At 40.1% G+C, this 18,108-nt stretch overlaps 2 protein-coding genes across 4 annotated transcripts in view; one reads left to right on the plus strand and one right to left on the minus strand.

The window, feature by feature from the left end:
* SLC15A4 (solute carrier family 15 member 4) overlaps window positions 1-13,754 on the minus strand; it is a 31,333-nt gene extending 17,579 nt beyond the window's left edge. Inside the window, exons 1-4 of the mRNA XM_026058790.1 lie at window positions 13,083-13,754; window positions 4,794-5,089; window positions 3,765-3,933; window positions 2,612-2,689 (exon numbers count right to left, since the gene is read on the minus strand). Of these exons, the coding sequence (XP_025914575.1) occupies window positions 2,612-2,689; window positions 3,765-3,933; window positions 4,794-5,089; window positions 13,083-13,658 (1,119 nt within the window). The 5' untranslated portion in view covers window positions 13,659-13,754. The remainder of the gene's footprint in view (window positions 1-2,611; window positions 2,690-3,764; window positions 3,934-4,793; window positions 5,090-13,082) is intronic.
* A 178-nt stretch (window positions 13,755-13,932) lies between these two features.
* The window catches only part of GLT1D1 (glycosyltransferase 1 domain containing 1), a 65,450-nt gene continuing 61,274 nt past the window's right edge, over window positions 13,933-18,108 (plus strand). For 2 of the 3 annotated variants that reach the window (XM_026058759.1, XM_026058761.1), the window contains exons 1-2: window positions 13,933-14,505; window positions 15,384-15,465. In XM_026058759.1, the coding sequence (XP_025914544.1) occupies window positions 15,407-15,465 (59 nt within the window). In that variant the 5' untranslated portion in view covers window positions 13,933-14,505; window positions 15,384-15,406. The remainder of the gene's footprint in view (window positions 14,506-15,383; window positions 15,466-18,108) is intronic. The other variant, XM_026058760.1, reaches the window with a different exon arrangement.

The following is an 18,108-nucleotide window of genomic DNA, read 5'->3' on the forward strand; positions in this document are numbered from 1 at the left end:
TTTAAATTTTTGCTTATTTTGAAAGATTTAGCACATCTTTAGAGCTGTCTATTTCTCTCCCTCTCCTATTCACCTTTTCCCTTGCCTCAAATATCACATCAGCATTAACCTGTGTACAGTTTGTACAAAGACTGATTTGCATAATAAGAATGAAGGATGCAGAAATTTTCGTCATTGCTGAATTTGATAAGAATGAACAGAAAGAACAAATGCCTCTGGCACAGCTGTATTTCTAATCACACAATCTAATCACACACATGTATATGTATATATATGCTTTTCCATTAAACAGGAATACACATATTTCACTCTTTTCATATCAAAAGGAAGTATGTCTTTATTAGTATTAAGCAGGGATACATAAAGAGTTTAAGAAAAACCTAGACCTGATGAAGGACAATGCTCCATATCTAAAAATTTATATTACTGCTCCTTTCCTTAATTACCTCAAATTGTTTACATTTTGAGAAAACAAAGTAGTCAGAATTGCTTTAAAAGATATTATCTACATAATGTAGGGATGCAGCTTAGCATTCTTCAGGTGGACCATATACCAAGGAAGATGACAAAAATCAAATAAACCTATTTGATTTTTGTTGTTAATGCTTTGAGATGACAGCAAAATTATTTCAAAATAAAATAAGAACAGCAGAACTGATGCAATGCACAAAAAGGAGCCAGTCATTGTTACGCATGATGGAAACATCATTATTTAAAAGTATCAAGACAGACACTAGGATTATTGTTCCATTATCCTTGCCTCAAATTCTGCATAATTTAAGTAAACGCTAAATACAGCTGAACTAATTTTTAAAGCCATGCTTTTAAGTTAGAAAAAGTGGTCATATGGCATTAGTGCTATTTTAAAGCCTTTTCAGCTAAAGCTAACAATGAAAGCCATTACTTACTGGAACTAATTCAGTTAAATATAATGCTCTACTTACAGGTGAAAAAGAATTCAACCATCCAAAAAGGCGGTGAGAAAAACTCAGTTTGATGGCTAAAGCTCCATATTTATTCCTACAATAAATATTCAGACTGAAACTATGACATATATTTAGGATCATCAAGGTAGAGATTTGTACAAAAGATTCTTAAGTATTTTAGGTCATATTAATTCATACCTATGCAGCAGCCATTTGGGAAAAGAAAAAAAATCATAGTAACATGCTTCTGTGTTTAGGCTTCCAGAAAACGCTGACTATATTGATCACCTCGTGCTCATTAGTTCCTCAGACTATTTCTATGAAGTCTTATGTGTACTTTGTTAGAAAAAAGAAAATTCACTTCTTTAACTCAACAGTGACAAAGTTCTAACACTTATGTGGCTCATAATAACAGAAGAATTCCTATGAGGCCCCTCTCATGAGGGGGCAATAAAGAAATGTGAAAGGCTATATTAATGAAAAGGGCAAGAAGGGTAACATATCAAAGAGTAAAAAACATAAATGTAGTAACCTTTATTAAAGTGAGAATTAAGTGTATGCTAAAGAAACACCTCAAGTGTGGTCCAAGCTTAAAATCAATGCAACAAAAAGAGAAGTCTCTGACTAATTAAGATGTTTTCCTTTTTAAAAATTCTATTTTTAAATTAACATGTGACTTAAACACCACAAAATTGAACCTTGAAGTGGCAACAGCTTTCAGTGCCCCAAAGCTATGCAAAATACATGCAGACTGAGAACAGCTGAGGAAATTTGTTTTAGCTATTAGTGTTGATGGCATCCAGTTAACTGAAGGAATCTCAGACTACCTTTTCTTTAGTTTACTAACTGTGTAAAAATAAGTAACTAGAATTTAGAGTTTGAAAACAGGTTGGTTTAGCAGGCTTATTTAGCCAGTAATACTAATCTCCATTAAACCTTTAGCTGTGATTCAGAAAAAGCTCAGTTTTGAGTAAGCTTAAAGAAAAATTAAGTACAAGCATTTTTTATTTTTTATCTGTAAAAAAAATTACAGCAATTTTGCCTTATTGATATCATTAATTTTAAATAAAACAGAAGAAATTTAATTTTAAAAGCACATTTAGTAAGCCTGTTAATAATTTATACTCGTAATTTTTGTTTTTATTTCTCAGAACCAATTTTGCAACTACATGGTGCCAGCTTTCTTTGAAAAACACTGATTGAGCAACTTCCTTCAATATGCAAAACTGATTCAAGGTAATGTGACTATTGATTAACTAATATAAAGTTACAAATATAACTCAGATTCCAGTTTTGGAAATACTAATGTTTCCATTTAAGAATGGGTACTCCTACTGAGTTTGTGGACTGCTCATGTAAATACAACTTTGCAAACTTAGGACATAAAAATTTAAAAGCCTCCTTCAAAGATCATACTTCGTGCAYTGAAGAACAAAGACACTCTTAATTAAGGCAGCAAATGTTGTCCAAATACATTCAAAGCAGGATGGTGTGAACTCTGTATACCAGCAGAAATGCMAAAACCTCTGTGTTATGCCTCATGCTTCCAAACACCCAGTTATTAGTGCCTGTAGCCAYTGATTCCCCTTCACCACTACCTTGACTCTCCAAATTTTTGTAAAACACTTCGCTATTTTGCATTTCAACCAAAAAACACATATTTTTAAGTGTTTTGCCCTACTTACCGTATGAGTAGAGTTGGTGTCATTTGATATTTCAGGAATTTTCAGATGAAGACTTTGCAATACATAGGTTGTCTGCATCTAACATTAAGAAAGATGAGTTGACATTACTCAGACCAGTCATACTGAGATCAAGAGGTTTATACATTTTTAATAATTAGAAAATATTATACTAGAGGTGAAGTGCTAATATTGCAAAACAAAAAAAAATTGCTAGAACATTATGAGCTTGTTTTAAGTCCTAAATTTATCTTTATTAAAAGCACAAGGAATCATTCATGTGATTTTAAGCACAATTTCTGGATTTTTTTCCCCAAAATAATTGCTATCCAAATTCGTCCCACTAAGATAGAGGAACCAGAAAAGAATTAATTAAAATTAAATCTAGGCCACTTACTCTGACCTATCTATAGATTAAACAGAGCATAATATTTAAGATATGTTAATTTGTACAACTGTTAGTTTTAACTAACAGCTAATTTAATTTATTTTTAGTTATTTTACTTCATTAATTTAATTATCAAGTCAAAATATTGATTTTTTGGGGGAGTATTCTTAGTAACCATTTTTCATCTCTCAGCTTCAGGGGAAGCTTCATATTTATGAAAGAGACCCAGAAAAATGTGAAATTAGATACCTTGGGCATACCGCTAAGCTAATACTACTACTACTAAGCTACGGCTTTCCCTAGCTATTGTATCCAAGAAATGAACGAAGTTACCATTACTCAATATTATTTTTCCTAACACAATATTATTAAAGTGATCTCTGAGATGCAGCCTGGGGTGTGTGAAAGGAAAGGAGTTATCGTTATAGAGCACATGGGTATTAAAGAAGTGAAACAGTCAGTAATGGAGCTCTGGAAAATCTTGTTCAATACCCATCTTCTCTACGATCACAGCCACTGAATGCTAACTGTAACTTTACAGAACACTTCCCCCCAGAAAGCTTTCAAGCATTTCCTCCTGGTCACTGCTCTGTGGGGTAATTTTCAGGGAGGAGTTGGATTTACAACCTAGGCTCAGAACTGCAGTTTAATGATAGTGCCCCTAGACCTTCCAAATGCAGATGGGAGAACATGAAGTTATGGCCCTTATGTTTGAAATTCTATTTTTAGACATGTAAAATAGAAAGTTAGACATTTGGAAATACTCACTTGGAAATACACTGTCCAGTAAGGTATCAAAGCCAAAAATACAGGGATAATCTTGACAAGAGCTTTCACGTCTTCTACTTTATCTTCTCTGAATGGGCCTCCACGAGACAACTTGGCCATCTCAAACAAGCTTTGCTTGCGAGGCTGTTGAAGTACTCCCTGGCCTTCACTTTTGAAAAGAGTTTGAAACATTTAGTTAAACAACAACAAAAMCTGACTTGACTGGCAACCTTGTAACACTTCTTTTATTATGGAAAGCTCATGCATTTCCAAAGTAAGAATTATTTTTAAACTGTAAAACAACTAGGCCAGAATGGATCAGCAGTGAGTGAAAGCACAAGCTGAAATGTTTCATTATAAAGGTTTCCTTATTTCCCATCCTTCCTGCCCCCCCCCCATATATAGATAACTAAGCACTGCAATAGGCAAAACTTAGAAACAGTATCACAAAAGATAGGTTATTCTAAATGATCAAACTGTTTTACAATCTGAACACACAAAATCCCACAGCAGGGGAGGTACTTGACACCCCTCATCATCTAAAGTGACTAAATTCAGCCACCAATATTCCATGGGCATCTCTTAGAGCAGGGGAAACAGTTGGGAGGGAAGAAGCCAGTACACACTTCAGCTGCCCGTCAAGCCTCTTAAAACATTAAAGACAGATGATAGTGTTTTCAGAATCAGGAGCAAAGAAGAAAGTTGACTAATGCTTAAAAGCAGCATACTTAGGTAATGTTCTACATCCAGTGATTCTGGACTAGCAGGACATRGCATTCAAATGAAAACAGCAAACTTGATCTTGCAGCACAGAGATCCAGTGATCTCAAAATGTTTCTCTTTTTCATCCCAGAACTCCCAGAATACGTCTCCAGGACTCCAATTGTGAAGTTCCAGTTCTCAAATCAAAATTGCATATTCTAGTGTATTCTCTAGAGTGACTTACTGCCAGCTAGTTTGAACAAACTAGTTTCAATTCTTAGGCTGATTCACTGGAATTCAGACTATACAAAAGAGCTCTTTACAAACCTATTAGTTGAATGCTCCACATGTCTCTTTCTTGAACAACAAGAGTATGCGAGAATTTTAAACATGTCTGTGAAGGCACTACCATCAGGTGGTTTTGTGATGAAGAAACTCTGACCACATAAGAAAACCATGAATGAAATCCCAATGCAAACTGTTGGGATGCTATATCCAATAACAAAGCTCACGTTCTGTTGAATGTACGCAATGCCTCCCAGAGACAGAATAGCTCCCAAATTAATGCTCCAATAAAACCAATTAAAAAATCTTCTTGTGGCTTCTGGACCCCGATCTTTGACCTGAAAAAGATTAAAAACAAGTCATTCAATTTCTGAACAAAATGTTTGTTAGAATTCAATCAACTACAATGTACTGAAGAGCTTAGGTTTAATTTACAGTCATACTAAAATGATTTAAGTGTTTTGGGCTTAGCACAGTATCTGATGAAATGACACTGTACTGAGCTTCCCCATTATATCGGTGACCTTCTAGAAGTTCAGCATTTGGATAGAAAAGTTATCCAAGACTAAACTACACAGCTACCACAGAAAGGCAGTTATTATTTCTGCTGCACTGTGTCTCGTTTGGTCATTTCTCTAGACAAAGTCCACTCAAATTATTGTCCTACAAATACATACAGAAGTTGAAATAACTTTTTTAGTAAAAAAGTTACATTATCTAAAAAAAAAAAGAGCATTACTAGTATTGCAACAACTGTTTCTTCCAATTGAATACATGTAACAGTTACCATATTCCATTTTCTAAGTCTCAAATGACTAGTTGGTGATTAAAGCACACATTTCAAATTTAAGTTTTAACACAGTTCCAGTTGCTCTCATTAGAACATAAATTGAAGACTTGCCATTCTGACCTTTTTTAAAAAATAGAAATTAAATTCACGTTGCCTGAGATACCGCAAGGCCCCAGTAAACATTTGCCCTTCTATCAAATCAGCATTTTTTATAATGCTTTTTTTCCTGCTTGAACTCTATCTCAGTGTCTCTTCAGTCAAACTAAAGACATCACTGGTTTATAGAATTTGTCCTGTACAGACTTCACATTCTATGTCACCTACTCTAAGTAACCCTATGTTTTGTAATTAAGTCACAGAAACTCAGTATAACTCATAAGATATGATGTAAGAGAAATTATGCAAGTTAAAATTTGAAACACATAAAAAAGATCAATTTGTCTGCAGAAGAATCCATAACACCCTGCTTGTCACTGTGTTATGACCGAAAGTCCATTAATAGTGACTAGTGAATCAGTGGCATGTACCAGTCTTGCTGAGTCAGCTGTTTTTTGATTTCTAATTACAAGTCTCCCTTCCTCATTTGCCAGACCTTCAAAAGATCCGTGTTTAGTTTATAATATAGAAAGCAAGCTATGTCTTGAAATACATTTTTAACATTGTCAGTTCTGATTTTCTGATTTCAGGTTTCTCAGTTGATGCCCAAACCCATCTGTATTATTTAACCAAGCTTAACAAAAGAAATATTAGAGCATCTATTCATATGCATAGTTAATAGCATTGTTAGGCATTCAAGTATGTCTGTTAGCATGTCAAATACAAACTCAAAGCTTAAAATCAGGGAATTCTCCCTTCCAAGTTTAAACTTTGTACTCCTTCCTAATCTTAATAGTCATCATGCACATTTTCAGCAGTGTATCAACCTTATAAATCCCAAATGGCAGCAGGATATCAGCAAATAACTGCATCATAAACAGAACACTCCAACTTCTATAAAGAGTTAGCAACCTATTTTATCAAGTTTCCATTTCCCCATCATGAAATCATTTCTCTCATCCTTACTTCAAGGAGATGACTTCGCATCCTCTGTCTTAGACATGAGCAAGCTCATTTGTATGTGAAGAATAGTAGGAAGATTAAAACAAACTTTGATAAAGAAAAATTATAAGAACAGGCCTGCCCCCCGCCTTACTTCCACAGACCTCTGTGGTATCCTCCTCTTAGCTGTCTTTTCAAAGCTAGGAAGCTGTGGACTGCTTAGCGATTCCTTGCATGGAAACCATTGACCACATCTGTGGTCCTTTTCTGAAACTTCCCTCCCCTTCTCCTGTATGCTTCCTGAAACAGAGTGACCAAAAAGAAATACAATGTTCAAGAGACAAAAACACCACAGACTTGCAATGAAAAGAATCCATTTTCTGCTTCCTTATATATGCACTAAAAATCACATCACAGCCATGTCTGAAATTCCAGTATGGCATTTTATTGACCACCATTAACAACTGTTAATAAAAATCACACTGAACTGCCTGGTAAAATATCTGGTCAAAGTGAAAGAGCTACAAACACGTCTCCACAACCACAACCAGAAAATGCATTAGAGTTAAAAGGCGATCTTCATACTTCTTTTCAAACTCTGGGTTGGTTGTCTAAAATATTAACTATATTACATTTACAGAGGACTACTCCAAGTTTCCCCCTGCTGGCTATTACTTGAGCTGTGTGACAACATAAAATAGATTTGTTTATTCTCGTCATAAGTGTTAAATGAACAGACAACAAATATTTATTTCATGGAAAGCTATCTCTTCTGTTACTAATACTGTAGATGTTACATCTTAATAAGGGATCAAAAAGGAGAAGACCATGTTAGGATGTTATTTTTTAATCAGGTACAAATATCTTTCACAAAACTGCAAGAATTCTCCCTTTCCTCTGTATCCTAGCATTATTTTCAATCACCCAAGCAGAAAGAAAAATCTATCACTCCCTCTGCTCAATTTCCTCTGTGCTCGAGCATAGCAGCGCTCTCCTTGCTGTACCRGCACCACCAGCTTCATTATATTCTCAGTAATCTATTGGTGGCTGCAGCAGGAAAGCGAATGCACACAGATAGTACAAGTATGGTGTGGATCCTGGATCGAATTTGTCCTGTGGGCTAAAGGTTCCACATCCCTGCACTGAAAGTTAAAATTGGTACACTTGAAAGATTTTGTCCTCATCACAACAAAATAACTACATACCAGTAGTAGTGCCTAACAGGTATGAAGAAGGTCACCTTCCTAGATATAGCATCTTTTAGCCAAACTCCTCACATCAGGCCAGCATCAGTGAAATGCCACAGCTAGAGCGCAAGGCTTCCAATCACCAAATGGGAGCAGTGGAGTCAGACTGTTTCAAAGATGCCCTGACTCGAATGAATGTAAGCAAATATCTAATGCACATAATTTAATTGTTCTAGATAACATATCGCTGCTTTCCAAATGAATTCGGATTCAGACATTTTCCACAGAATATACCAGTGTGGGACAGCTGTCACTTATTTAGTTCAACTTCCATTGCATAATATCCAGTCCTGAATCTCCAGTCCACCACTGTGCATTCTTCAAACCTTCCGCATCTTTTTTCCCCCTAAATGGGCCTCACTAAGTATACTAAGGAACAGTCCAACAGTGCTTCTACTTTAATAAAAATACAGAATGACCTACTGTCCTGAACAAGCAGCATCACAATTACTCTAAATTTTCCTCTTTTAAAGTATATGGCAAATTTGAATAAAAAAACAACAACAGCAACAAAAACAAACAGCAAACAACAAAACAAAAGGAAATGAGGAACTCTTAGTGATCTGGCCACAGCTGCATGGTCCAGATGTCACTGCTGCCAGCATGCAGGTGCCAGGACAGACCTCTAAAGAGGAAATAAAACAACCTTGGTATTTTCAAGACAGCTAACAGGACTTAAAAAAAAATAATCTAACCTAAACCCTGATTTTTCTGCAGCACAGGGGTGTTCTTCTTGATCATATAATAACTATCCTGTATGTACAAGGACTACACTTAATACAAAAGCAAAAAGAAAAAAAAATACTTAGTTTTATAATTGGGATCTACAGAGCAATAGATTTCAAAACAGTAAATGAAGCAGTCTCAAAACCCACACTTCTTATACATAACACTTGCACCAGACTGATTATGGTCTGATGATATGCAGTTACCACCACAGTTTTCATGCTAAGGAATCCCGAATGCCTGGAACACTACATCATGGGAATTGTGTAATCATTAGGTCACTTACAACCACTTTCAGCAGAGGACACCACGGGTGTAACTCTGCACTGCAATAGTCTAAACCAATTTAGGATATGAGGCTAACATCTTACCCCTCTACAACCATAACAAAATTCTAAGTGCAGTTAAACAAAGAAAAAGAAAGAATAACTTGGCCTTCAGTTACCACACCAGATGAAAAATATCTGATCAACAGCAACTCCAAAGTACAGCTGCCCCTAAAATTAAAACCTAGACAGATCACTTGCTGAATTACTGCTCCTCCAGATTTTTCAACAGAAGCATCTTTCCTAGGAGATGATCCAAATATTGACCAAGGCAGTCTTAACAGCTTGACACAGAATAAAATTACAGAGCTCAAATATTAAGATACTATTAGAAAGATTCTCCAGATTTTTATGTAAAGAGCCAGGAATCTATACCAACATCATTGCTTCTCCATAACTCACGTGTTTAGATGCTTTGCTCTGTCACAAAGTAATTTCCTAGCTCTCTACAATTAGACAGTCTCAGAGAAGAAATCCCATGGATAACTGTTTATTTTTGCCATAGCTAGACTGAAACCAACTTGAAAACTTTTCCATATTCACATTTATCTCAATGGATTAGGAAATTAATCAGAAGCAATGCYGCTATATGCAAAACAAATTGTTTCTCAAGGATCTGAATTTCGCATTGACAAAACAAGTAATTCTTAACTAGTGCCTAGCACAGCACTGTGATGGCTGATTTTTGACATCATCTGCTAATGATCTCAAGTATTTCCTAAACCCCAACATTTCAAAGTTCCCAGTATGTCATCACCTTCCTTCTCTCTCTCTTCACATCATGACAGATCCAAACATTTGACCTCCTGTTTTAACTCACATGAAAGGAAAAAGAAGGTTTTTTAAAAGTTATTGACATGACTAGTTTTCATTTGTTCCTGYAATTGACTGACAGTCACAAATGATAAATGAAAAAAAACACCCCCAAATTTATCACAACCAACTATGCGATTACCCACACAAGAGAGCAAGGATAAAGGCTTAGAAGTTTGCCCTTGTCCTGAAGTCTACAAAAGAAAGAGCAATAAGAACACTTTTCAGCAGTCAAATGCAGAATTCAGACCTCCTGATTCATCACTACAGACACTTTTTATTCTTTGAGAGCAGACCTGGAGAGAACTCAGTAACAGATCTACACAGTACTACTAAGTAGCTACATAATTTCAAATTGTTATACTAAAAGTTGGCCAATTCACATTTCCAGTTTGTTTCCTCTCACTATTGTCATATCTGCGAAAACAAAAAGAGGTTAGTACTGCACACGTGAATGCCACGACTTCAATTTTCAGACAGTGATATGCAAACTCTTGGAGGCCCATAGCCTCCTTCTAAGAGGTTCGACAACAACAACAACCAGCAAGCCTGCAGTCAGTAGGCTTAAATTCTTTATGCAGGGCCCTCCATTCTTCCCCAGATGCTGGGAAACCTAGCTTCTACAAATGAAAAAAAGGTTGAAGATCACTTTAAAGCCATCTTTACACCAGAAATGTGTAAGAGTGTCCTGTCCCTGGTAAAGTTACTGTAAAATCAACAGTTTTAGCAGAGCTAGAAGAGTTTGGGCAGTTACAGACTGATAGAKTTAATGACTACGATGGCATTTTAGAAAGGACAAATACTGCGGTTAAAACTAGCATCTCTAATCACTATCTTAACTATATATAAACCAAAACAGATTTGTCTATAATTAGAGCAATGGTTATAGCTGATACTAGATCAGTAGTCTACTACTACCGATTCTAATCTCAGCTACAATGCTGGAGCTAAACCAGCTTTCACAATAATGAGATATAGTCATATTGTGTCCCAACTGTAGAAAGTCACAAACTGCTATATAGGAGAACAGGAAATGACTGCAAAGGCTTGTGCTTAAAAGGGGAACTGGAAAGTGTCAGGTTATATATATATCACATGCTTATAAACACTATTCTGAGAACCATCAGGTTCAGATTTAGATCAGCATGTTGGATCAATTTGCAGCTTTTAGAAAAACAACTCTTACTTATGAACACAATCAAGTAAAGATAGCTTATAACTAGTTTGTAACAGCTAGTTTTTGCTAAACTGACTGGCAAAAGTTATTCAATATTAAGTCACTCGTAACAGTACTTCAGAATGCATCTATTTAACAGAAATTAAGAAATTACATCTTTTTAACTTCAGAAAAAAAAAATATTGGAAGTCAGTTTCCAATTTTCCACACTTAACGTGATTCTTTTCTTCTAAATATAAAAATCCTCATTAAATTTGGGTTCCCTGTCCAAATTATAGATTATCAGTTAATATTGAAAAATGTAAATGGTATTTTTTTAAAGAGATTTGCAATGAAATGCAATTAACAACATCTGAAAGCTGGTTCATGTCAGCTAAAGTGCATGATATACAATTCGTAATATTTCCCTTTGTTTGGTATTTAAGGGAAAGAGGACAAAGCTTATCAGCACAGATCCAACCAAAACACGTTTGTATTGAATGCCGGCCTCCCAAGAATGCAATTCTGGAAGACGGACTTTATTCTCAGCAATATATATCCACCTACCCAGCCGYATGCTACATTCCTGTGCAGGGAGAAGCCACCCAAGAGAGCCCAAAAGTGCACAACAAGGTAAATGTATTTAACAATAGATAAGCCAGAAAACAGAAAAGGGGAAAAATCCAGTCCTCAGCAGAGCACTACTGATTATTAAGAACCAGAAAGGAAAATTTCTTCTGCTTCACCCTACATAAATCACTGTGAATTATCTACAACTCTAGCCAAAAACTGCTTTCAATGAAATCCTGGGGGAAAAGCTTTTTTTTTWAAAAAAAATCTAGCTACAACAGCTACACTTCCATTGGCAATGGTTCTTCTTTTACTCTCCTTCTGCCACTATTTATCTCTTATATTTAATGTTCATAAAGTGTTCTGGGGATAAGCAGTCTGTTTTGAAAAACACCTTACAAGACAAAGTTATATTAAAGCTATTTCACTTGATGGGCTTACACTGGCTTAAACAGAACCAATATACTGGGGACATACAATCCTAGGCTATAATAATGTTTTACATTTATAGACTGCCTTTCACCCAGAACTCCAGAATTTATAATATGTGAAATGCCAAAGAATGACAAATGTAAACTGCACAACAGAGAATAGAGGTCCATTTGGCAAGGACATTGTGGCAGATCCTACCTCTCACAAAGAATTTCATGGCATTTCTCATAGCTACACTAACCAGAACTCAATGGGCCAGTAAACAGACATTTAACTGGATTAGAGGTATTTTCCCTGCTTTGTCACCAAAAACTGTTTGGTTAGAAAAGCTTCACAGTATCTAAGCATCTGAAATTGTCAATTTGTAAAGCAGAAATTATACTCCAGTTCAACACACACAGTCAGCATGCTGTCTTACTTAGCATAAGATTGTAAAAAACACATGCAACAGCACACACCAAGTGATACTCAATTATGAGCTGCCTGTCAAATATTTTCTGTAAAATCACTTGGTTCTGCAGTGATGATCCGATGAATGATCTCACTGAACTGGATCTGAATCAGGTCATTTGACAGGACATGTCCTTATGAGAACAGGCTGGGTAACACATCTACCACGTTGAGAGCACCTTCCCACCTGTCATCTGGAGCAACATGGGCCTGCACAAAAACACCACTCAAGGCTGCAGTGCAGTATATGAGAATACTTTAAGGCTAAAATAGTGTTTGTTATCTATCCTTTGATTATCACAGAGGGATGGTAAAGGCCTCTGACTACAGCCCTAGAAGGCCCATTCTGTCCCTGTCAAAACTAAAGCATATATCAGATATTTCACCTGATCAGCTCTGAGAACCAGTTAACTGGGTATGAACTCCACAACAGAGGATATTTAACGATCCGCCTAACGGCTAGGAAACATCCAACCCTGCTCCTCAAGACTGTGAYGGCCTCAGCCAAACCAGGCACCGCACCTAAGGCAGGGCTACAAGGAAACCAGGGGTCGCGAGCGATCGGACTTCACCCGGATGCCGAGGTTACAGCCAGCAGAGCACAACTCCCCGGCCGGCGTTGCACAGGGGCCCAGGCTGGAGCACCCGAGCCCCTCGCGGMCTGCAGAGCTGTCAGCCCGCTGCCCACCCCACCCAGGCAAGCCCTCGGCGTGGCCGACGCTCATCACCTGGCCCAGATCTACCCCCACGAACGACGGTGTTGGCCGCCGGACGATACTTGACCTGGTCCGCCCCGAAAGGGGTGATGTTGGCCTTGACCGACCCGACGCCCAGCCCCACGAGGACCAGTCCCACGAAGGTGGCGGCGGCGCAGTAGCGGGTGGCTCCCACCTGGGAGCAGGGCACCGGGGTGGCGTTGGCCGCCGGAGAGGAGCAGTTCTCCACGGGGGACAGCGGGATGTCCCCGCAGAGGCCCTGGCGGGTGTGCGGCGCGGCGATGACGGGGAAGGCCAGCATGCCCAGCAGGTAGAGCGCCATGCTGAGCAGGATGGTGCCGAACTTGCCCAGCAGCGCGTCGGCCAGCCAGCCGCCGAAGGGCGACACCAGGTAGGTGATGCCCATGAAGAGCAGCAGGGCCTGGCTGGCCTGCGCCCCCTCCCAGCCGTAGGGAGGCCCGTTGAGGAACAGCACCAGGTTGGAGGTGATGCCGTAGAAGGCCACTCGCTCCAGCAGCTCGGCCAGCAGCACGGCGGCACAGGCCAGCCGCCGCCCCTGGAAGGCGCTGCCCGCCGCCCGCCCTCCGCCGCCGCCGCCGGTCCCCAGCAAGGGGCTGCGCTCGCCCGGCTCGGCCTCCTCCATGACGGGGCCCCTTCCCGGCCCCGCCGAGCCGCCGCCGCCGCCGCGCTGTCCCGCCCTGCTCCCCCCCTCTCCCGGGAGGAAACTTCGCCGCCGCCGCGCGGCGGGGCGGGGCGGGGCGAGGCGGCACGGCGCCATTGGCTGAGGGCGCTGTCGCTCCCCCCGGCGGCGCGGTCACGTGGCCGGGCGGGCCGCCGGGAGCCGCGGCTGAGGCGGAGGCGGTGGCGGCGGTGGGGCGGGACGTGGCGGGCCGGAAGCGGCGGGGGGGAGGGGCGGCCCCGAGGTACGGCCCCGCCGCGCCTCTCCTCAGCGCCGGGACCGGGCCGTGCTGAGGCCCGCGGAGCGCTACCGGGGAAGGGAGGCGGCCGCTTCCTCCCCGCAGGTTGTACTTTGCGGTTCCCCTGGGGCCACCAGCGGGGTAAAGAGGGCGAGGAGGGGGCCGCGGCGGGGAAGGCTCGTTTAACGCTGGTTTCACGCTGGTTTCCTGCGCTGGTTCGGCCGGGAGTAACGTTTGGGGCATTAGCGGGACTGTGTGTCCGTGTTAATGACACCTAGCTCGCACGCCTTCGCGTTGAAGCCCTCATTCTCTCCTTGTTTCTCCCGCAATAACAACGAAATTAAAATGTAATTTGTTTTCCTATTTTACTTCCCAGCCAGCAGAGCAAGAGCGAGTAGAAAAATAAAAAGGATTTTCACAGTAAATTCGCCGCCTTGTAGAAAAACGTAATTGAATGTTGCACACTGTTGTTTATGTTGATGCGTCGTGAAGCGGTGCACCGTCAGCATCCATGGCACGGTAGGCCGTGAAGGAGCACCTGCTGGAAGTGTGTTTTAGGTCTGCTGTCTGAAGGTACTTGCTTATCTGAGGGGTACTTGCAGTGATAATATGTCACAGGGACACRTGAAGAAATTAAAGTCTTAGATTTGAAGGGAAAAAAGCACATGGTAAAAAGAGAACGTGCATTAGTGGCCCTGAGATTGGGGCCCTCAATGTTCTTTTGTACCACCATGGCGTATGCTGAGTCATGAAAGTATGCAGTTGTCCTCAACAGTGGTCTTAAGTGATCGGTGATCTTAAAGTCATAGTTTTGGCCTGAACAATCTTTGCATGTTTTKCAGTAAAAAGGCACACTGATTGACATCATCTAGTTTCACCCAGCATCTAGGTGTGACTTAATTTTTTTTTATAAGACACTTTATAGCAGCCTTGGTAATTGAGCAGCACATGCTTGTAAAAAGAAATATACTCATTTAATGATGGGCCTTTGTAAATAACATATGCCATGGAAGTGACTCATTAAATATATTTGCTCACTTGTTAAATTTCGTGACAAAGGGCAATGACAAAAATACAACTAGCTGTAGAGAGAGCTCTCTTTTTTTTTTTAACTATTGTAACTGATTTTATAATTAAAAAATTACATTTCAGCTTTGTCCAACTTAGTACAGTTTCTCATACCAATACCTCCAGTTGCTACTCATTTGATTACATTTTCTAAGGGGTCTAGTAGTATTTCCCAGAGACTACCAAGTAAATAACCTCACTTTGCATTATTGCATGTTTTAATATGGGCAGATACCACAATTTAGGCCCTTCATAATTTATCTCAGCAGGTGTGGTGACATTTTTTATTGGYCTGCCCAACAAATATTTAAAAATACCTAGCAATGCTGAATAGTATTTGAGATGCACATTATAAAAATGTTATTTGCTTCTTGCTTCTTCAGGTATTGAGAAATAAGTAGTCTCAATGAAATTCAAAAGCTGCTATAATCACCTGAACCCTCTGTCTTTGGTAGCTTCAGGAAGGTAATTTTTCATTTTTCTCCAAACAAGAACACTTAGTTACAGTATATTTAAAAATCCTACATTAAGATACATCCATGATGAATATACCACCCTAATGCCATTTGGTGTTGCATAAGAATAATGTTTGTTTTTCCCAAGGAAAGACAACATTTTATAAAGTATTTGAGTGACAATTGATCAAAGTAGGGAAGCTTTAAAATATGAGTTTCTTAGAAAGGCTGTATACAATATGTAAAAGAGATTAAGAATTGTTTTTTTTTTCACCCCTTTCTTTTTTAGGTAGGAATCCACAAAGAAAGTCATGACCCTTTCCTTGCATACAAGGATTGCACCTATGTCTATATAGTGATGTATTTAATATATGTATATGTTTTCAAAGACGCAGCAATACTTAATGCTGCAAAGACTCTTAGACTGTTAATTCTGTCAGTCAAGCTCTCTCTCTATATATATCATCAAAAACAGTATTACCATTATAATAAATAGTARCATAATGGTAAGGCCTCTTTGAATGTTTCCTTTTTTTCCTCTTTACTTCCCAGATTGCAAGTTAAGCTTCCTCATTTGTCTCAGGTCTTTGGTGGAGCAGGCTATCTCTACTTTGATGTTTCCATTTTTCTGATTAAATATTTTCCTACTTTTAAGAATTTTTTTTTTATGTTAAACACTGAATCTTATATATAGCTATTGTCTGTCTTTTGAGCTAGCAGTGGTAAAATGTTACAATGGCCTAGTAATTTTTAATTAGATAGATCTCATGCAGATAATCAACACCACAACTTCATTTTAACTGAAAACCTGACTTTCTGGGCATTGCCACATATCCTGCTTTAGGCTMTGCAACTGGAAAATGCCCCTGCTTTGACTAAAAGGCAGCTGTATAAGCTTCATGCAGTAAGTATGAAACATTACACGTCTGTTAGACTGACAATTGTGGCAGCTGTGTTCCCTTCCTTTTTGAAACAGATATGGCTCTTGCTAGGTTTGAAGGTGATCAGGGCTCTCAAAAGTGCAGTTATGCGTGGTACAGGCCACTTAAAGTAAAACAAACTTCAAAGCTAAAATCCTAGCTATGTTGACAGAAATCCCTCTAAATTTCAATGGAATTGGGATTTTGTGCCAAGTCTCAGAAATGTCTTCTAAAATGATGATGAAAATAGTGTGATCCTGCCTACCCTTAAATTAGCAGTTATGCTATTTTCAGCATTTATGCAAGATTTATTGCTGTTAACATCTAAGTTGAAGCCAGCATTTTTAGCTTGGATGGACATTAAAATGGTCTCAGCAATGTGTTGTGCTGAATGATTTCTACGTGATCATCAGTGAGATTTTGCAAATCTCAGGCAGCTGAATGTAGCTCTATAGCATGAAGACCAAAACACAAGCAGCCTACCAATATGCTTATGATTTGCCTGAATGCACTCCAATATATAGTTCATCACTTCTAAACCCCCAATTTGTGAATACCTGCCATCCCCAGAGATTCATACAAGTTATTTGAAGAACTACTAGTTTTAGAATTACTAAATATAAGAGCCTTTCTCTGTAACTGGAGTATTTTTCTCCCTCTACCTGGCATTGAGACTTGAAGAGTAATTTAAGTCAATATAAACTGGCACTGCAGTTTGCAGACCATCTTCCACAGCCTTAGAGCAACATAAGCATCTGTGGATTACATCAGGGAACTAGGCTAGGTTGAAAGTATCCTAGCAAAAAGGTGAGCTTTCTGTCAGATGAGGCGGTCCTTTCAGGGGCCTGTCTCACTGTCACCAATGCCCTGCACTCTTTCTCAACGTTTTTACAAAATGCTGAATTAAGTTCAAGGCGCTGGATATCTGCAGTCAGCCACCTGGCCCCTATCAATCTCCCAAGAGGCTAAGACTGGCCTCCCAGTTCAACTGCCTGGTGCCCCACCCAGCTGTTCTTAGCTGTTGACTGTGTTTCTGCTTWTATTGGGGGTTTATCTGGGATCCTGTCTTTTTGGTCCCAGTTTTGGGCTCTTTCTTTGCCCTTTCCCTGCTTATGCGGTTGTAACTCTGGGTTCTGCCCGCTGTTGTTCCTGGTCTGGGCTTTGCCCTGGTCTTATGTATCTTAGACTCTGCTTTGTCACTTCACCTTCCTGACCTTCAGCCTGGTCTCTGACCGTGCCTTTGCCTTGTCCTTTGGACTAGCACGTTCCTTTGGCTTTTTTGGTTGTCGGCATGTGATCCACGATTAGCTGCTTTTCCGCGCCTGCACTGAACGCTGACTACCTGGGTCTCGGGGGACACGCGGCAACGTGGTGGAGCTGAGGCGCTGCCTCAGGAGATGGTCGCTGACAGCAGCCTTCCCCTGCAGCTCTTCCCTGGAGGCTGCTTGGGCGCACAGCAAATTTCTTAAGCCTTCTCGGAGGCCGCGATTTGAGCAAACCAGCTTTGTGACCGTTCCAACGACAGCGCGTTTGGGGATGGGGTGGGGGYGCGAGGAAGGGGCCCAAAGCCATTGAGGTGAGAGCGGGAGCTGCTGGCTGCAGCACGCAGGGAGGCGACACCGAGGTGGCCGGCGGGGCCCAAGCCAAGCGGGCCCCACCGCCGCGGGGCCGTGCTCTGCCCTCGCGCGTGGGCAGGCGCCGCCGGCGCGGCCCTCCCGCCCCGCTTCTCGGCG

Source organism: Apteryx rowi, unplaced genomic scaffold, assembly GCF_003343035.1.
Source record: "Apteryx rowi isolate R43461 unplaced genomic scaffold, aptRow1 scaffold_15, whole genome shotgun sequence".
NCBI lineage: Eukaryota > Metazoa > Chordata > Aves > Apterygiformes > Apterygidae > Apteryx > Apteryx rowi.